This window comes from Emydura macquarii, unplaced genomic scaffold (genome assembly GCF_026122565.2).
Source record: "Emydura macquarii macquarii isolate MOO-44397 ecotype Brisbane River unplaced genomic scaffold, CSIRO-AGI_Emac_v2 contig_2429, whole genome shotgun sequence".
In the NCBI taxonomy this organism is placed as follows: domain Eukaryota; kingdom Metazoa; phylum Chordata; order Testudines; family Chelidae; genus Emydura; species Emydura macquarii.
Window position 1 is genome coordinate 285,290 of NW_027132566.1, and position 21,739 is coordinate 307,028.

At 37.8% G+C, this 21,739-nt stretch overlaps 1 protein-coding gene across 4 annotated transcripts in view; it reads left to right on the forward strand.

Annotated features, from left to right (window-relative positions):
- Nucleotides 1–21,739, forward strand: part of USP53 (ubiquitin specific peptidase 53) — a 60,578-nt gene that overhangs the window by 34,140 nt on the left and 4,699 nt on the right. For all 4 annotated transcript variants that reach the window (XM_067562435.1, XM_067562433.1, XM_067562436.1 and 1 more), the window contains exons 9-15: nucleotides 1,557–1,706; nucleotides 2,212–2,383; nucleotides 3,375–3,524; nucleotides 4,709–4,855; nucleotides 5,176–5,899; nucleotides 9,709–9,785; nucleotides 20,480–20,579. In XM_067562435.1, the coding sequence (XP_067418536.1) occupies nucleotides 1,557–1,706; nucleotides 2,212–2,383; nucleotides 3,375–3,524; nucleotides 4,709–4,855; nucleotides 5,176–5,899; nucleotides 9,709–9,785; nucleotides 20,480–20,579 (1,520 nt within the window). The remainder of the gene's footprint in view (nucleotides 1–1,556; nucleotides 1,707–2,211; nucleotides 2,384–3,374; nucleotides 3,525–4,708; nucleotides 4,856–5,175; nucleotides 5,900–9,708; nucleotides 9,786–20,479; nucleotides 20,580–21,739) is intronic.

The following is a 21,739-nucleotide window of genomic DNA, read 5'->3' on the forward strand; positions in this document are numbered from 1 at the left end:
AGCACCCAGAAAATCAACACCCAGTGAGTGGCCACTTGGGAGTCAGTTAAACCAAATTTTTCACAAGTATCACATGGGAACTCTGTAGGAGAGACAGTTCTCCAGGGTGGCATTCAACTACCTTAACCATGAGACCTCCTGTCTTTTCCTGCAGTCCTTGCCTCATTCACTATATACCTTCAAACTTCTGCAATAAGTGAAGCAAAGGTCCTTCAGACATCAGTGTCCCTCACCACACACAATGGATTAGTTCCCTGAGCACCAGTCATCTTGTACGCAGAATGAGGCAGGGATACTTTAGAAATTATGTGATCATGTAACTCCAGACAGGTGCACAATGGAGACATGCGTGCAACCTTAATTGTGATATTTCCTAATTTTTGTGTGCTTGACTTTGGAGCCTAAACTCCTTTTTAAGTGAAGTCTTTTATATGTATTATTTATATAGACCCTTTCATCACTAAGGGTTGTATATATAGCTTCTCCAGTGAAAAGCACCCTCCTCTAAAAATGGAGGATAGCAGCAGCCAGATGGATAAATGGTGCTACACCATGGATAAATGCTACACAAATGTATAAAGTAGACGAAGGTAAATTTTGGAAAAGGTATCAGAGCATAACTCTTCCATTATCAAAAATGTCATGGGATCTTTAATGTCCATACAATGTCCAAAGATTCCCCAGTAGTAAACCTAATAGAACTTTCTGTTGGAAAGATGAAGGGCTGAGTTGCCTACCGGGATTTGAACCTGTAGTCTGTCAAATCTGAAGTCTAGGGTATTTGATGAGAGGAAGGGAAGTTGTTAAAAGGTTCTTATGTACCCCTTGCTGACTAGTTATCTTCAGTGTGTAGCACAGGCCCCCATAGTGGTCACTAGCCAGCATTCTTGGTTGACCGTGTGTAGGCTGGATTCTCAAGATAAACAGGGATAATTGTCCACAGTGCAGGAATAATTTAAAATTGTTTCGGGGTTTTTGCTTTTTTTTGCATTGGCCTTTGATATAGTCCCTGCCCAGGGTCAGATTTAACCTTTTTTGTGTGTTAGGGAACTAATATGAGAAATAAAATAAAATAAAATAAAAAATTCATCCACTCATAATAGCTAACAAAATTGTGTTCATTAGTCAGTTTTAATTAAGACTTTTTTTCACAAAGCATACTTAGGAAGCAACAAGTATTTAATTTCCTTACCAACAAAATCTTTTCCAGCTGCTGCACCAAGCTCCAAAAATCATGGAATATTGATATATTTGTTTGCACAATATTCTGTGGGTTGTCCTGTGTGAAATTTGTGAAATATTTTTGAACATTCAAAATACTACTTTGGAACTGTGTATATAAATATTTGAATAATAAATTTGATGAGTATTAAAAATTTTAAGCATTGGTTAAAAAGATGAGTTAAAAATTCTAAATCCTCAATACTGTAGTGGATTATAAATTAAAGATTTGCTTTGAGATACAAGGATGGTTGTTAAATTTAGTTAACACTAATATCTAACTTTACAACCTTCAGACGTACTTTTCTTTAATCTCTACGTAATCATTTTTGCAGCTATTCTATAGGGTTACAGATGAACAGGCCAAAAATAGTGAGCTTTTTCTTGTGGGGATGATTTGCTACACAAGCCGACATTACTGTGCCTTTGCCTTGCATACCAGGAGTTGCAAGTGGGTGCTGTTTGATGATGCTAATGTGAAAGAGGTAGGCTTTGCATTACTGCTGCTAGATTTAATTAACTTTATTTTTAATGGTATGTTGTGCCCCAAATATAAATTTTTCTACACTGAACATAACTTATTCTTTTGACACCAAACTTAAAACACAAGCAAATGTCCTTAGTTTCATGAAAAGTAGTGTCTCTGACAAGTCAATTTTAAGTAAATAATGAATGCACAGCATTTACTGTTCTGAAATGAATAGTAATTGGATAGTAGATGTTAGTGTGATTCTTCTTAGAAATATACGTTAAATAATGACTAATGAACTCTCTTGATGGCTGTATTTGTAGTGTGTTGATGTTTAGTTTGCAAACGTATGCAAATGTTGTTTGATGTGTTCCTGCTCTAACTTGCATAAACTTAAAATGTGTAGTTTGAACCAGACATTCAATTCATGTACAATGTCTTTGGTTTATTAATGTATGCTTTATAATGGGGTTTAAGAACTAGTTTTTTATATTTGCAAAAATATGGGCTTTCTTTATTAGGTTGGAACAAAATGGAAAGATGTGGTCTCCAAGTGTATTCGATGTCACTTTCAGCCTTTGCTGCTGTTTTATGCTAACCCAGATGGTACAGCTGTATCCACAGAAGATGCACCGAAGCATATCATTCACTGGTCTCATTACAAAGCAGCTGCAGGAAATGGAGATGACTTAGGTAATAAAGTTTTGACTAATACAATTTATTATAGAACATTACCAATATCTGAGGGTAATCGCTTAGCTTTCCTGTTCTTAAGTGCCTTTATCGATAATTATCTAAATGTCCTGGTAGCATTTGGTGTGTGTATACTTAACATTAGAACTATTAAATGTTTTGTTGTAAATGTAGATTGAGACATGGGCAAAGGATTCCTAAATAAAAAAATTCTTTAATTGTAAAAACACTTAGATGGCTAAAACACTAAAATTGCACAATAGAAGAATATGGTACATCTTACTTGTCTAAATTGGTATGTTGACTTAAGTGATCTCACTTAACCAAGAAAGAAAGAACATTGATTTTTCTGTTGTGTGGTGTTCTGTTTTGTTTGTAACTAAATAATATAACCAATAGTAATTAATTGTTAAATAGTATTTAATATGTAGTCATGGCATGTTTTGTCTGCATGAGTGTAGATAGGTGACTGTATATGTGTATTGTTTCCTTTTGATTTCCTAAAAATAATATAAAACTGGGGGGAAAAAGTTTTAAGGAAAAACTGCATTGAGCATGTGGTGATCGTTCAGAACCTTTGGAAGCTTTGAGATTGCAGGAAACCTCTATTGGAAGGGCAGTACGATCTCTGTGCTTGATTAGAATCTAGCCCTTTGATTCTGTAGTGTTTGGCTCTCTGTTATATAAAATTTGAAAGTGATGAAAGGAAAATAGGATTTGGCTTGTTCCCATTCACTTCGTGAACTGCTGTCTGATGGTGATCGTCTCCAAGGAAGAAAATCGAAACGAAAGCCATTACCATGTTTATACTGGCAAATTGCATAATATGTAACACATTACCAAAAATCATCTTATATGCCATAAACAGTTAAGTAAACTTAAAGTAATCCAAAGCTATACTTTCTCATTCTTGAAATTAAAAATAAATGTGGTGAAGATGTAAATGAGCAAGATTTTCATTTCTGAAGATTAATGATGTGTAATTTTATAGGATTTGAGAAGTCCTCTCTTCCAAAGTCAGTTCACACAAAAGAGAATGGGTTTGGAGAGCATGCTAGTCAGAAGAGCAATAAAAAATTTCAGACAGACAATGCAGCATTCAGTAGAAGCCATATTCAAGCAAGTGGTGTTAAAGGCCCAGGTATGTACCTTCTTAAATATGTAGTTTACTATCTTTTTTTTTCACGGCAGTGTTACTTTAGATACCTTTTATTTAACTATAAAGCTTGTTATGAAATAGTTCCATCATTGATCCTGCACTTTCAGTCTAGCTATCACAAAGAATGATTCAATGATATATAAAAAACTACATTTGAACATATTCACTATGACTATGCACACAAATAGTTCTCCATGGCCCTCCTTCTTCCCATAAAATCCACTATTGTAATATGTTGGGCAGCAGTTATTGTATGTAATTGATCTTTCCTTGTCTCATGTTTGGAAAGCACAAGCAGTAATAGTCAATTCCTTTTTATGGTGGGCTTCAACTATATTTATTAAAACATCGGTCCATTTTTATGTATAAATCAAATTTTTTTAAAGTTAAAACAAATTACAGAATTCTCATATCAGGATATCACAATTGGGTGAGTGCAGGAAAGGTCCAGTTTGCCCTCACTTCCATCCCCTCCTCATTAGGTTACAGGCTATCTTCCCTTTGCCAATGTGGTTTACACCTTAAAGATCAGTAAGAGAGAAGGAAGACCCCAGCCAAGAGAAATTGGTACTGCTTAATTAAGAGATTTAGTTCTCTTCTCTGTTAATTACCCCCTCCTGTCTCCTAATGTCTAGATGTTAGCTTAAACTATTTCCTTCATGCAGCTTGAAGCCAGACTTGATGGCTAAAGTACTTTTTTCTTTCTTTGTAAATTTTAAAAATGTTCAACTTGCTGCTAACTCACTTGGGATTGATGGTGACTCAAAAATGGACACTGCTCACTGACTGGGAAACATCAATTTAAATACAACAGATACTTTACTTGAGACTCCACTACATTCTCAAAAACTAAGCCTTGCTTTTGATGCAATAATTAGTAATAAGCTCTCTCTGCTTTGTTTTAGTGTGAGTCCTGAAGGTTAATTTTCATTCAGATCAAATAGTTTACCTGTTAAGGTAAATGTTCTATACTATTGTATTAATTAACCTTAATGGATTTTGCTGCGTGCAGACTGTTTTGGATTTTTAAAATTTGAGGTAGATAAAAGGAGGTTATTAAGCAATTCTATTAATATTAACTGGAAAGTGAAAGTATAGTAAACATATTCATACATGCTTTTTGCCATGACTGTTTAATTAAGATGCAATAATGAATATATTTGCAGTTAAGTTAGGGCACAGTGATCAAAAGGACAAATTAAAGGACATCTCCAGAGAGTGTGCTCAGAAGGCAGTTGATATGAGAAACTTTTCATCCTTCCTAAGAAAAGATGCAGACAGAGGATCAAGAAGACATTCTGGGAGACAAAGAGGTACATTTAAAAATTGAACTTTAGAAACAAGTGGCTAAAATATCAGTTTGTCTAGACTGTTTAAAATATCAGTTGTGTGCTAAATTTGCTTTTGACAAAAAAAAAAAAAAAAAATCCTAAGATTAAAGTCTCAGCTCTTACAGACCTTTTTAAAATTTGTGCCATTTAAGTTTTTTTCCCCCCTTAAATTGTTATGGCATAGCAGGAATGAATAGCTGTCTTAAGCAAAACCATGTCAGACAGGGAAGATGTTCATGAAAAGAATGTACTTGGAGGAGAACTTCAATAACCCTTTTTTTTTTCCCCTTTCATTTTACAAGATCTAGTCGGGGAAGACCGCTCTCATTTTAAATCAGGATCACCTCCTGTTGGAAATGGATTTAGACACTATGCTGATCAACGCCTATACAGTAGCCAGGGAAGAGGACCTTACAAACATGAAAGAGTACCAAACCAAACCAGGCCTACTGCACAGGTCTTAGGGTCAAATACAACAGAAGGTTTTCCTGCTGGAGAGAAAATGATGAACAGGGATAGAGCTGACAGTACCACTGGCTATGATACAGACAGCAGCCAAGACTCTAGGGACAAAGGAAGTGTCAGCAGAAGCAGAAGCAGAGGTTGGAAACCTATGCGAGAGACACTAAATGTGGACAGCATTTTCTGTGAGACTGAGAAAAAGCAACATAGCCCACGGCATAAGGCAAATCCAAGCAGTAAACCTAAACATGAAAAGGAGAGCTTTAACAATTGGCCAAAAGAGAACCTAAACCAAAAAGGGTTAATGACTATATATGAAGATGAAATGAAACAGGAGACAGGGAGCCGTAGTTCCTTAGATTCAGAAGGAAAAGGAAATACTGAGAAAGTTAAAGGATTTGCAGAAAGAAAAATCCATACTGATAATTGGCAGATACAAAGAACTGAGTCTGGATATGAAAGTAGTGATCATATCAGCAATGGATCTGCCAATCTGGATTTGCCTGTTGTTGAAGGAACCAGCCCACTGGACATCAAGGGTGTTAAAGAAACTGTTTCCTACAGGTAATGCTAGCAAACACTCTTAACTTAAATAAGAGTCTTAACAAAACGTGAGTTGTTTGAGTGTCGTATGTTGTTTTTTGGATTGTGGGTGAAGTTTACTGTCTGAAACTTTCCATATTTTACCTATAGGCAACAGCTGTAGAAAACAAGGAAAGGCTGAAATTGGGTCCTGGAGGACAGGAGGGGTTGTGTAGGAAACAAATACAAAAACAAATAAACTCTTAGATTAATTATGAATTCTGTATAATCACCATGGCCTAACACCTGCAGCATTCAAAACTCTAATTCTAGTGTGAGCCTTGTACATGTAAGGTAGAATTGGGCTCTTAGTGAGTAGAATTTATGGAAAAGTTGATGGACAAATCTGAGACTGGTGTGAAATTAATGTGGCACATAATCTAGAATGAAACATTTAACTTATATAGAACTTTAGATGAACGTCTTGGAGTTAAGTGGGTAAATTACGCCAAATCTTTTCCTCAAAGAGCTTATAATGTAAACGCACAAGTTGGTACAACTAACAACCAGTTTAATAGTGCTTAGGATTTGTTAAACTTTTTGTAAACTAATATACTGAAACAATGAACGTAAGATGATATAAACCTTCAACAGCTTGTTTTCATAGCTCTAACACTGAAGACCCTCTAAGCAGTGTTTTCTACCTACTAGGACTATAAAGTTCACATCCTCTGAGACATGTTTTATTTTAAATAAAAAAATAACGCTAATATATTACACCAACCTCTGCCACTTAAAATTCCTAGCCAATAACTATTTTTGGCAATAGAAATACTGCAGATAAATAACTGAACTCCAGTGACAAGTTGCTTATTACCATTGTTTATGTGTTCTCATCTAAATCACTAAACTGCTTTCCACTAGTCCACTATCAGTTATTTCTTGATTAACACAACTCCCTTCTGAGTGTATTGTACATCTGGAAGTTTGTGTTTGTTCAACCCATTTTGCCACTTCTAGTCATGCGGATTTTCCAGCCCCATCATTTTAGCAAGCTATAAAAGGGAACTTTTAAAGACTGTTTTCAGGATGCAGGAGGAAAAACAACTTGAAAGAGAAGTATGTGTATTTACAATAGGCTTTTCGGGGACATCTACACAGTAATTGAACAACTGCGGCTGGCCCAGGTCAAGAGATGCGGGCTTGTGGGGCTCAGCCTGTGGGGCTGTAAAATTGCTGTATAGACATTTGGGGTCAAGCCCAAATTCTGGTACCTCTTCCTTTGCAGGCTCCAGCCTGGGCCTGAGTACCTACACAGCAATTTTTAGTCATGCTGCCCAAGTCCTGCAAGCCCAAGTCAGCTGACCTGGGCCAGCCACAGCCGTACTGTGTGGCTCTTTTATTCCAGTGTAGATGTATCTTTAATTTTTTTTCCGCCCTCTTTTCCCTCCAATACTATTCCCTGTTTTCCTCTCCGTGCACTGCCAAGTTACTACACGTTTCTCCTATACTTTTAGTCCAGTGTACCTCTTTCCCTTTGCTTCTCAAGACAAGGAAGAAAATGGCAATTTTGAGAGTGGTAAGTTGTTGATCATCAATCCATGCTTAGATGGGTAAAGAGCAGTCATGGCTCCTACCAAACCAAGGTTGTAGGAAAAGAGCTTAGGGAATCAATCCCCTTGCTATACCAAATCTGCTGAATTTTCCTTTCAAGCCTGCTACTATAATTTCCTAAAAGAACTTCAGGATAAAGACTTATTTTAAATTAAGCTTCACAACTAGGTACAAATGAATGGGCCTGAGTGACCATCACAATTCAATGAGAGAAAACCTCTATTTTTTAATATTGATACAAACAGATATTAATGAGTAACTGAATATCTAGAATAGGAAAATAGGTTGTGTTAAAATGTGTTAGTGCCTAGTGTAAACAGGGTTTTATGCTTTTAAAAAATATTTTAGCTGGCCCTGGTCAGTGCAAGGCTCTGCTGTGTGTTAACTCTCCAAACATTTTAGGGTTTAAACTTGTAATACTTCGATGTATTTTCAGTTGTTTGCATGTAGGTGGATATGATGGTAAATATCTGTCAAAATGTAATTGTTTTGAATGAAAAATCATAAAATCCATTTCTCCAGTGCCAAGAGTGACAAAAATTAAGCCATACTTATTTTAGTGGTTTTATTGGAATACTTTTATATAAAAAGTGACATGGAACATTCAGCTGTGGTCATATTTCATTCAAGGCAAATGACATGCAGTATTTTCCCAGATTATGGTCCCATTTAATTGTTCACTCCACACAATCAACCCCATCCTCTCCAAGAAGTAAACAGATGGGTCTTACCTGAAATTTTCCATATTCTGAACTAAGGAAGGATGCAAATTACAAAGCCAAGCACGATGGTTGAAATTCCCAGCCAGAAGTCATGTTTTGAGGATGAGTCTAACCGAAGAAGTTTTGGTGCAGCAACGGCCATACTAAATCTAGCCATTATTTACTGCAGCATAAGCACAGATCTAGTAATGTAAATCTGAAAAGTGCATAATGAAACATCCCATAGCCCAACCAACATCAGACCATTCTTCTCTTCATTGAGATCTCTCTTCAAAAGATTTAAAGATTTCCAAATAGGAACACTACAACAGATGGTAATACTTGAACAAAAATGAAGCAAATTTTCAGTTTAATTGCTTTGAGGGAGGTTTGATGTTTGGTCCACAGGTTCTATCTGAGCTGCTATTCTCCTTTATATTGGTTAAAAAGTCCTTTAGGGCAGGGGCTGTCTTTTCCTGCTATGGATTGTACAGCACTGAAGAGAGTTTTAGATTCTATCTGAGCAATTGTCAACTTGTGGGGAAGGAAAGGAGAGTAACTCTTTTTGTAGCTGGATGTACATGTACTTCTACAAGATTCATCTTTGAAGCTGAATCAGTAGTATGTACTATTGAAATCTTTCAGGATGATCAAATCAAAATGAAGTGCTATTTTTCCATGAAGGCTTATGCTGGGGCTGGTGGTGGAAGTGTAATTCTGGCTCTGAAACACCACACATTTGATTTGATTGTTATCAGCTTGCCTATTTTAGACAATCTAACTTTGACATCATATTTTTCTGACTTGAAGCTATTAAACTAAGTTTAGTGCATAAGGAAGGTTCCCAATTGCATGGTAAAATTGCAACATAAAATGTTGTGTCTGTGTGTGCACTCATGTTTGTATATAATATAAAATATCTTTCTGGAGAGGAAGGAGAGGAGGAATTGAAAAGTTAAATGTTTAAGACCACACTTTTTCCATGTGCCCATTTGAAAATTTCAGCGATATTTGGCTGAGCTGTTCTGGAGTTGAGAGCATGTCCTTTCTTTAAAAAGTGTGCTTTTTCCTCATTCTGGTAACAGAGAGGAAGATTTTTAAAGGCAAAATGGGAGTTAGGTACCCTACTCCCATTTATGCCTTATTAAGGGGAAATTTTCAAAACTATATCCTGCCTTTTCCCTGGCCTTCATTAAGGATAAGTGCCGTTGAAGTTTGAAGCAGTTTTTGTTCCCAGATAACATACGATGTTATTGACAATCACCTTTAGCATCCTGCACACCATTTTGCAATCACTGGTAACTTTGAGAATCAACTGTAAGTATTCTGCTCATCTATAGAATATACTGCTTAAACAACATGACTTGTAAATTTTGTATGGAGATGATTAGAATCTAAATTAGTGTTTGTAAAGCCAAACTAATGTTTTATACTATAAAACATTTTATATTTTGTGTACATACTTACATATATGGGCAACTGTAACTGTGCACTAATATTTAAGTTTTAAACCACAAGGTCTGTATTATTTTTCAGTGACCAGAATCTGTCAATCAAATATGCTGAAAGTGTTTTACAGTTTACCTCCCAGCAGAACAGAAACTATTGTGATGGTGAGTATTTTAACTTCTACAAAGTTTTCTAAAGAATCTCTAGACGTGCTGTTGACCAAAATTGCTAATACCTGATTTTAATACTAGGTAAAAGGTTGAAAGGTTCCAGATAGACTTTACATAGTTACTGGTTCTTAATAATACTTCAAATGTTGCAGAGTTGATGAAATGAACTTTTTCTTCTCTTATTGCACCAACTGTTTCTGCTTAGTACTAGATGACCAAGTCTTTGATTTCCATTGGCAAAATGGACAAGTTCATATATGAAGTTAATTTGTGCGTGGGTGAATCTGAACAGAATCTATATAGTACTGAAAATGGTGGTTCAGTGAGAGACATTTCCCCTTGGAGAGATGCCTTTCTTCCATTCTATACATATCCATTGTGTTTATATCCTTCCTCTGTCTTTCTGGCAATAATCTTGCTCTCTTTCTGTACAATAAATACCAATATCTTGATTCATTCTTCAAATACTGTTAACCTTTACTCAGTGTTCTGACCAATTTTAATAATTTGAGTTCTTCACATCACAACTTGGTAACCCTTGCTGAACTGATGCTGTTCAGTATTTTGGTAACCATGTTCCTGCAAAGAGCAACATTTATAACTTCTAATAAATCTATATGAGAGAGAATTCTTTTATTAGGCAATCTCATTTGTTAAAAAAAACTGCACCAAGCTATTAAAATGTGATTTAAAAAAACAAACAAAAAATAATTTGTCCTTCCTTGTGTACCCTATACATAGGCATGGCAGAATTCAACTTTATTTTTGTTATAATTTTGTCAGATAATATCAGTTTGTTTTTGAGCCTTTATTTTTACTTTTTATAGATGTAAATGTTCATAGTTATGGGAAATTATGGGAGGACCAGACAATATGGAGGTTGAACAATAATTATCCAATTACATTTAGGCATTGAGATTAAAAGAGTTAAAGCTTTATAGCCATTAAAACAAATTGTCAACATTACATGTCAAAATGTACAAACTAAATATGCTTAAATCAAACTAAGTTCTCAAGCAGCATTTTTTTCTTTGCCTATCTGTAAATTTCAATTACTATTGATGGAAATATTTTTGTGTGTGCGCGCACACGCGTTTGCATACTTCCCGGACTTACCCAGGGTTATGAGGAACCTTACTACAGTCTGCCCTTAGCATGAAAATGCCTTGTCTGTGATTGCTGTGGATCAGTCCCAACACCACCAGCCTCCTGCAACACAAGAACTGCCTTTCAGGCCTCGCTCTTTCTTTCCAGGTTCTTTCCCCCAAGTCCTCCAAGTGTCTCCTTGGAGTGCCCAGCCCCATATCCACTGGACAGTCACAGAATTCGCACATCTTCTGTTCCCAAAGGAACAGTACCCCGCAGCTTATGCTACACCCTAGTAACCATAACCACAAGCAGGTTGGAAGCTGAGGGACTAGTTGAGGCAGTGAGGGATTTTTTTTAACCACCAAAACTAGGGAAATAAAGAGATGCCTTTGTATTTTTAAAGAAACTTGTTAATTTTAAATTTGCGTTAGGCCAAAAGTTCTATTTAGATTCCTTAAAAATATACAAAAAGTTGGCTCTCTGGAACTTCATGTGCCTTTTGAATTAAGTTAAGAAAACAAGTAGTCAAACTAAACCAACCAATGTCCCCCATCAGCTATTGTATTGACTTCTTGGGGATTGGGTGTACAGGAAATATTAATTTACAAAGTTACACTTACACATGATCTGAACAGAAAAACAGATTTCAGTCTAATTCAGATTCCAGCTTTTAATGGCTCTTTGTTTGATCTTGAGCAAATCATGGTTTTTTCCTCCATCTTTATAATGGAATTAACTTTCGCTTAATTCTACTATCAATTACAGTTAGGCAGATGCTGAATACTTTTGAAAAATCCTGCCCTTGACTCAGAAAGATGTTAACGCTGGTCAATTTTGATACGGCACTTTAAAGGTATTTTGCACTTACATAGCAATTAATATTATTTATTAATTAATTTAGTGTTCATGAAAGTGACCAGCCTGACTGCCCAAGAGACTGAAGTCCTTTTATTTTTCAAGGGAGAGATAGCATAAGCAGTGGCAATGCAAGCTTCCCAGCTTTCCTTGCCAGTGTTCCTCAAACATCTGAGCTGGATGGGACCTCCTTTGTGGGTGAGAGGAACGTTTACTTGCATCAGCAGCCTTTTACCTAAGCTAACTTAATGGAATTTCTTGCAGTGTAGACACCTGTCCATGCTAATTAGTGGAGAGAGCACTTATTAATTGACTCATGATGGCTCACTCGCTTACATACTGCAGTAGGTCTACATATTGCACTGGAGATCTTCTGTATTATTGGGATTGTTCTCTGCCTATCTTGTCACATTTTGTTGAGTCCTATGTTATCATGATGGCTTATTTCCAAACTGAATATGATTAGTCTCTATTGATCTATTCTGTATCCTCTGGCAGAGGCAGTAAAATTCCAATAAATGTGTCTCAAACTCCATACTTATAAATAGAATTCTCTTGCTTAGTGGATAAGCAAAACTTATAAATATCATATATTACATATTTTAATCAGATTTATTTTGCCAAGGTCAGGTGTGATTACACGCTAAAGCAACACTTGTCATATCTTTTCACTTTTATGGAAAGGATGAAAAGGTGAACTGGAAATGAGTTAATAGAAAATCAGCTATCCATTTAAATGCAGTGATGTGGAAATACTCAGACACTTCTCTCTTCGGACTTTGTTAGTTATCAGCCTGCAGGGATGTTATGAGTTCAAAGAATTGGTAAAGGATTATGGAATATTTTGTGAGTATCATGGGTGTTTGTAGTTAGTGGCGCTCCAGTAATGTCTAAAGCCCTTCCCATCATAAAGTTTTTAGTGACATGCGTAGGAGGAGTTGAGTCTCCATCTGATTCCTGGTGGATAAGTGTCCACAAAACAATTGCACCTTTGTTGACAATCTCGTAGCAGATGCTAAGGAGAATGGAATTACTCTCATCCTAGAGGCTGCCTTCCTTAGAACAGGGTTTTGAGGCTTGAACTCTCCACTGGCATGCCTCCTTGTGGTTCATCCGGGGATTAAGCTGCGGCTTGCCAAAACCCTCGCTGGGATTATTTAGCTGAGGTTTGTCCTGCTCTGAGCAGGGAGTTGGACTAGATGACCTCCTGAGGTCCCTTCCAACTCTATGATTCTATGATTAGCTCACCATTGGTCAGACATCCCTTCCTGCTGTCGTTCAGCCCATTGTCCCAGTCTCACCCTCCAGGACTCTTCATGACTTAGCCCTCCATCCGACTCACTGTAGCTCTTCCCTTACAGGGTCTGTCAGAGTCCCTCTGGACTAGTATGCCTCTATGTGCAAGGCTATGCTGCTTCCTCAATGGCTGGTAGGGAAACCTGGGCCCACCCTCTAATCCACATTCCAGCACAGGGACTTTATGCTCTGAACTATGGTCTACTTGCTCCCAAATCTAGTTGCTACTTTCCTGGGCTCTGTCCTACTTCCTCCTCTTCTGGCATCTGAGCTTCCTCAGATTCCCCCTCTGGCTTCTTGCCAGACCTCGTAACTGTCGCCTCCCTTCTGTCAGGGAATGACTGCAGACTACTTCCTCCTGCAGTTCCCCTCTATTCTCAGCCTCTTAGCTTTACTGAAGCCCTGCCTGTTCCTGCCCAGGTGAGCATCACCATTAATTAAGCATTATAGAGCCCTGGCTCCTCTCCAGCTGCAGCCTGAATAGTTAATTGGCCCATCTAGCCTACCTTAAGTACTTCAGGACTTATGTGGGATGACACTCTTATCACAGAGTCACACTGCTAGTGTAAGGAAACTTGAATTACTGTACCTAATTCATACATAAGACTTCTAGTTTCCAATTCTTTAATCTGCATCTTTTTGAGCATTTTTTAAATTCTCATTGTATTAATTGCTCTTTGTCTTTTCTCTCCTTCTACTGGCATAGGTTACACCAGAAATAATATCAACTGAAATTGTCAAATTGGCATTTTCAAGTGGTTTAGGTCCAGACTTGATCTTAACATGTTTCTCTAAACTATTATAACATGATGTGACAAAGTTCTGGATGGTAGATATTTGGTGGATTTTTAATCCTGCCATTTCCACCATTAATTTTAAACTTTATTGAGAATAAAGAGTTGAAAGCTTTTTTATCCTTTTGACTTTGTAGCAGCAATTGATAAATATCTAAAACACACTTTTGCTCTGTTTTCATAGTAGTATGAAACTTTCTCTCTCTAGAGCACCTTACAAAAAGTTCATAGTCTCACTTTTTAATGATAATGTGTGATGTCTGTCTTTCTGTATTATTCTAGATAAATCTACAGTGAATTTGTAGATAGGAATAGCAACAGAAAAGATCATAGCATTTTTACATGTACACTATTAAGTATTCAGTATCTAAGGTCTTTTTTTTTCTACAGATAAATGGGCTTTGGGTTTCTTTTCTCTCTAAATAAAAAGTTCAAGACACTTTTTGAAGAAGCTAATGAGTGGTTCAGGAATAAAACCATCATTCTGAATCAACTGACGGCCTCTTATTCAAAGTTCATAGTAGTATACACAGTACATAGCACGGTCAGATTCAAGGATCTTAAAGGGAAATGCTGCATGTCCCACAAATGAGAGAAGTGATTTAAAGGTGAAACTTTTAGTAGAGATCTTTTATCCTTGACTCCTGATTCTCTTCTCTCTTTTTTTTTTTAGGAATTTACCACTAATTCTTTGCATTACTAAAGCCTGCAGTGCTTTTTAAATAAAATGTTAGCTCTGTCATACTGCAAATACAGTCTGTCATCTATTGCAAACAGTTCTTTTAACAGCACCAGACAACCCCAGCTATTTGTTTTTGAAATCTTGTTGAATTAATAATTGGAAAAATCAATTAATCCAAATAAAGGCTCAAAATGTTTCAGTTCATTTGAGGATAAGTAGCACCTCAAAATCGTACCTTTTTTTTATTGAGGTGATGTGATGTCTCGTTTCTTTAGTGAAAATTCCAAGCATAAATTTACAAAGGAAAAAATAGGAAAATATCTTTTAAATTTTGTCCAAATGAACTTCACATATTAATCTCATTTCTTTAATGAAATCCAGCCATTGTCTTTAAGGACATAGTAAATATATATGACAGTCTGTCTTGTTTTATATTCACAGATGTGTGAACTGAAACATACAGCTATTTAATTTGCATAATGTGAAACATGAACAATAAAAAGGATATTTTGTTTAAAGTGGCTTTACTTATGATTTACTCCATATTTAAATGACTAAAGTCAGCAGTGTGCCCTGGTTGCCAAGAAGGCTAATAGCATATTGGGTTGCATTAGTAGGAGCATTGCCAGCAGATCACGGAAAGTGATCATTCCCCTCTATTTGGCATTGGTGAGGCCGCATTTGGAGTATTGTGTCCAGTTTTGGGTCCCCACTACAAGAAGGATGTGGAGAAGTTGGAGAGAGTCCAGCGGAGGGCAACAAAAATAATTAGGGGGCTGGAGCACAAGACTTATGAGGAGAGGCTGAGCGAACTAGGTTTGTTCAGTCTACCGAAGAGAAGAATGAGTGGGGATTTGATAGCAGCCTTTAACTACCTGAAAGGGGGTTCGAGGGATGGAGCTAGGCTGTTCTCGGTGATGGCAGATGACAGAACAAGGAGCAACGGTCTCAAGTTGCAGTGGGGGAGGTCTAGGTTGGATATTAGGAAAAAGTTTTTCACTAAGAGGTTGGTGAAGCACTGGAATGGGTTACCTAGGGAGGTGGTGGAATCTCCATCTTTAGAGGTTTTTAAGCTGCGGTTTGACAAAGCCCTGGCTGGGATTATTTAGCTGAGGTTAGTCCTGCTCTGAGCAGGGGGTTGGACTAGATGACCTCCTGAGATCTCTTCCAACTCTATGATTCTATGATTATAGTCAAATATAGTTAGAGAATAAAACATGTCTAGTGATGACAAATCTGATTCTGTTAAAAGCCATTTTTATAACAATTACATCAGTAAATGTGACATGATATCCCAATCTCTAATTTTGAATAACAAGCGCAAGATTTTAATCTATCCCTTAAACTAAATCTCTTCCCCCCTCATCAATTCACCTCCCCCCCCCCCCCAAAATCTGGTAACATTTACAAGCAACACCAATTTTTATTTAAATCTGATTTTTAAAGTTATTTCCAGACACCGCTCCACACACACTCTGCTCCATTAGTCTGTCTACATGTGCGTTTAATTTCTTATTTTGTTCCTGACCCTTTTTTCAGCCAGGCTGCTACTTGAAACCCACACAAACTTTGCATGAACTGTAAGGGCAAAACCTAGGGACTGCCACATGCTGGGTTTTCCTTGAAGAAGAGGAGATGGAAACCATTCAGGAGTATGTACACCTGGGGGTGAAAAGAAGCAGTGTGTTCTTCCTCTGTTGGGAGGGAAAGCTGGACAGAATGAGGCCCAGTGCTCTCTTCCTTTTCCTCCTATGGGAGGGGGAGAAAAGTGGAACGTGGTGCTGGCCCCCAGAGAGAGAAATGATGGAGCCTGCCTCTCAAAAATGAAGAGGAACTATTATGATACAGGAAAGTTCTGGACTGTAACTACTTAGGGGGCTTTTAAAATCTCACTTTATCACTAACCAGTTTAAAAATCAAGCCCACCATTTTTTTCAAGATCGTTTTTAGGTTCTTTTTAACTTTTGAAAGGAACAACTAACACACACCCCAAAATAACTGTTGCTAAATTTTATAGTATGGGGGTAAATGGGAGATGAAGCCGCCCACTAGAACCCCTCCCCGCTAGCTAGTGCCTGCTGGAGAAAGTGGTGGGGGAAGGTAGAAATCATGGCTGGCTATTCTAGTTATTACATCAAGGTGTATATGCAATTGAGGCAAGGAAACATTTAATATTCCGGTTTCTGAGAAGTCATGAAAGTGTGTGTGTGGATGGATTACTTGTAAAATTAAGAATACTTTGATCTTTTTAATTGGGGGTTGAGTAGAACGAAAGTGTGAAAGCACTGTGAAACCTAACATGGATCATGCAGAAGCAAGATTAAACTAATTCTGACAATCAAATTAAGCCTTATCAGATCTTTGTAAACAATGATTTCTGAAGTACATAAGCAAGCATGATATGCATGTCATAGTGAAGACAGGCTATATAACAAGAATGGATGTCCATAAATTACAAAGGTCCATCATTTCATTTCTATTATTAAAACACCCGTGACAGTGATACTGTAGTCTGGCTTCCAATCTGATGGATACTTGTGAGTGAGTCTGTCTGTCAGTCACCTTCACATTTGTAACATGCAGATATGGCACGTATGAGTTGCTTCAAAATTAACATCTGTTATTTAAATAGGTGTATTTTAAAGATGGGTATGTTATCTTATAAAATATTATTTTTCCAAGGTTCGTTCCCAAATTAATCCTTCCATCAGTTCCTCAAACATAACTTAAAAACAAAACTTTAAAATTTCATTTGGTGCACAGAAAATATTGTCAGGCATTATACTTCAGCTTCTTACTAGTATCTCTACATCTGCACTAAAAATGTATAATCAGTCTAAGCTGCTGGAAACACAGGGCTAACGTACATTCTGAAAAGTGAAATTCCTTTTGTTTACTAAAATTGGTCTTTGTATGTTTTATTTATTTATTTTGACAGTATTATAGAAAATATTTTCTAAAGCATGTTGAAATACAATCTTCACCTTTCTGGGGGGTAGAGGAGTGGAGTTAGGTTACTTGGTGGACAGAAGAATGGCTTGTTTTTAGAAGACTCTATTCAGATGTTTCTTAAGTGAGAGGGTAAATCCCCAAATGTGACTGGCTTGTCTTTGAGAAATGCCAAAATTATCTTTAATTTATTGTTTGAGCTTTTTATGATGATGGTGGTGGTGTTTGCTGTGCAGTATGTCTGCCATATTTAGGTTTATAAAGAACCTGGAGCCAAAATTCCCAGTAGACTCCCTCTCTGGTTTTAACCATGCATGGATCTCTTTCAGCAGAAGAGAAATATAACACATCTATTTTTAAATTAGCTGGAATTTCAGAGGCACAAACCTCCCAGTGTTGGTGAGCAGCTATGATTGAATGCCTGCCCTGGTGACATAGTAATTGCTTGCAAATCTCTGCTGCCTTCTTGTGTCCAATTTACATAACTGTTTCACAGAGGGACTTCACAGCTCCTGAAACAAAATTCAGTAAAATAATTTACTGAATTGTTTAGTTGGGAACATTAGTCATTTCATTAGAAGTGAGGAGCAATTGTGTGGAAAATATTACTAGGTAAAAATAAGAACTAAATGATTAATATGTAAGGTATGAATTCAGAGTTTGCATGTTGAACGCTTAACTGCAGTCCTAGTAAAACCTAGGTAGCAATCATTAGGCTAAAATATGTGTTAGCTTATTTATTTTAAAAAGTTAACTACTTCTATGCCCTATCTTAATTTTGGATCTAAACTTTAAAAATGTATTGACCTGAAAATTATCTTAGGAGGAAAAGAATGTTAATGAATTTAAGACAATTTCTACCTTTTTCTATTGAACATTTTAAGACATTTGTGGCAAAACAGCTTTTATCTTAAGAATCTCGTACTCAAGCAACCTTTTCTCTTCCCGACTTCTGCGTCTGGAATCTCTGGCTTTGGTGTAGCAACATCTTTTTTCTTTAAATTGGTGGGTGCAAATCCTTGGTTGATATGATCACACTAGAATTAACTATTTAATATGTAATATGTTGTGTTCTCATGCATTAGACAAATCACTTCTTGAAATCACCAAACTTCTGCTTCTGGGACCTGACTTGATGCTGATCGGGTCCAGAACTTGTTTAGGAAGCCAGGTTTTTAAAAGACTAACTTTTGTGGCTTTTTTTAGCATGTTGTGTATATAAGGGATTTTTTTGTGCTGAGTGATGGCCAGAATTAATTTTGAAATAGTAAATATGTACAAATTTTATCAAAATTTCAGTTTTAAAATTGGTAAACGAAAGCTAGACTGCCTTCTTGACTTACAAGCAAAAGAGCAGAGGGTTTCCACTTGGGCATGAGAGAGAAATGATGCTGAAATGCCATCTCCAGCAGTGTTTGACATTTCAGCAGTATTTGACTGTTAGGAAGTTCTGATTGTTTCATAGCTATCAGTTCCATAAGGGTTCTGTTAGTAACTATATCTGTACATTACCCTCCTATACAGGGCCATACTGCATTTTCTCACACTACAGTGACAAGGTTCCTTAAAGGTCTCAATACAGTATTAGCAGGGTTGATTTTCCCACCCGAACCTTTAGCAATCAATTTCTTGTACCATTTTTCAGTTGCCTTTTTAGTGACTGGTATGTTAGTTGGAAGGGTAGGGGAAATTCATGCTTTCATGTCAGGTCCCTCTTATACAGGGTTTCATAAATACAGGGTCTCTCTTAAGCATCAGCTGAAGTTCTGCTCAAGGTTGTCAGAGTTCCATATGACCCAGTCTACTTGTTTCCCACAACTTCATTCCACCCTGATAGAAGCTAAACTTCACATACAATTAAAGTAGTAAGGGGAACTGTCTTTTTACATCAACAAGTTTATGCCCAGTTGAATTATGGCCTTTGCTGATAGTTCAGAGGCAACTTGTACCTTCACAGAAGTGTTATGTAAGTACAGCTCCAGCTGTATAATGAATATGTTATGAGTTAGCCAGGTTAGCTTCACCTTGATACATTAGAGCTCATTCTACTGGAACTCAAGCATTCTCTGCTGCCTTTTTGAAGAATGTCCCTCTCTGCAATCTGGGGCACAGGTATGTGGAGTTTGGCTCACATCTTTAGAAGACACTGCTCCTTTGCAGAGGCTTCCAGACGGGATGCCCATTTTGGTAGGGCTGTCCTGCAGTCGTTGTTTAAGTAGGAACTAGTATCCACCTTCAAGCAAACAGGCAACTGCTTGTTAGTCACCAAGAATGAAATCCATGTGAACAATTGCTCGAAAGAGTGGTTGCTTAAAGTAACGGGGATTCTTCAAGATGTATTGTCCATGTGGATTCCATGACTCTCCTTCCTTCTCTGCTACTACGATGTCCACCTTCATATGATTCTGTATAGGTGAAGGAACTGAGGGTAATTGGGCCTGCTCTGGATGGGGGGGACATGAGAATATCTAGGTTACAGGCATGGCCCCAGTGGACACTGCTGGCCAAAAGAATCCGACCTTATGCTGCACGTGGATACCAATAGTGAAATCTATGTAGTCAATACATCTTGAAGAACACCGATACTATGGGATAAGTACCAGTTATTTATGCTTTTCTGGGAGCTGAAATTAACCTTTAACCTTGTGCCTCAATGGACCCACAACATCTAGAAATGCATATTGTGTATCACTTCATTAGTGTTTAAGTATGTGATATTAATTGACAGAGGAGTCAGAGGTATATTTTTAATAACTAAGCTATTTGGCCTGTAGATATTTTAGTAGGTCTATTTCTTTTTTTTAAAGTAACAAATTGAACTTCTTATGAAAAAAGGTGTGGCGGGTTTTTATTGGAAGGGGTTTTGCTGACCCATGTTCTTTTCATTGTAATTTTAAAAAACACGAAGAGTGTCCTGCTAAGTGGATGTCTCTGTTTCCTTACTGTAAGTAACTTGTAATGAACCCTTAGGAAAAAGAGAGCAATTTACTTACTGTAAAGTAAAGCTGGGTAATTTTTTCCAGACTTGAGAAAAGACCAAATGACTATGGAAGCTAATTACAGACCACATACTAATTTCCCTTCAGAATCACAGTTGCAGCTGCACAGTCCTCCACTGAAGAGGTAATTAACTTTTTTTTGTTTCTTTACTGTGAAAAGCTTTCCTATCTGAAAAACAGAATCCATGTGAAGCTCCATTTGTTGACTGGAAGATAATATATATTCTGTCAAGATGCATTTCAAACCTTGCCTTCAGACATTCCTTTAATATTGTACCTAGAGTGTCAAAATGACTTGGCTGACAGGTTTGCTTTTTGAAAAGACAAGGAAATCTGATTGAAGTTTATATGGATCAGCCAAGAGAGCCAAATTTGTAGACCAGATTTTTAAAGGAATTTAGGGGCCTAAAGATTCAGATAGGCACCTCACTAGCATTTAAAAATCTGGCCCTTTATCTGGTATTTAACAAGCTTATCTAGGTCAAGAGTTTAAAGCAGTGGTTCTCGACCTGTTTACTATTGTGGGCCACATCCATGCAATGTATGTACCACTCTGCCTGCTGTAACTGCCCGGTCGGGCACATGTCCCTCAACACCTGCTCCTGTCAGAAGCAGGGGTGATCCAACCCACCGACCTATGGGGGATCCCAGCTGGGTAGCCATCCACAGGACAAAATACTCCCTCCCACCCCCCGATGGGACTTACAGAACAGTCTCCTCTGGCTATGAGTTCTGGATCCGGACATGGGGATGGGCAGGTGGGCATTGTCTGCTACAGGCACCCCAGGGTGCACTGCAACCTGGAGTATGGTCATCCACCCCTCCCCCTTAGAGGTGACATGTAGCTATGGCTAGTGGGGGAGCATATGCCCCCCCATTTCTCCAGATGCCCAGAAATGAGGAGCAGCGCTCCCCCTGGAGGCAGCGCTCTGTCATCCCCTTCTCTTCTCGCTGCTCTGTCCCATCCCCTTTCCTTCCCCATTGCCTTTATCCCCCTCCCTCCCCCCCTCGGGCACATAGGCACTCACCATTGTACAAAATCAAGACCCAGCACACACACAAGAGGATGATGACGGGCCCTAGGATCCAGGAAGGCAGCATGCCAGAGCTGCCAGCTTCAGCTGGGGAGAGGGGCTGAGCGGGCTGGCAGTGTGGGAAGGACAGAGCCTCTCTTCTCTCTCTCCCCCTGCCCACCCGCCGCCAGGCTGAGCACAGCAAGCCAGAGTTGGCATTCGCAGAAATCTAAGATGGGGGAGCAGTGCCCCCTCCCAAACTATGCCCATG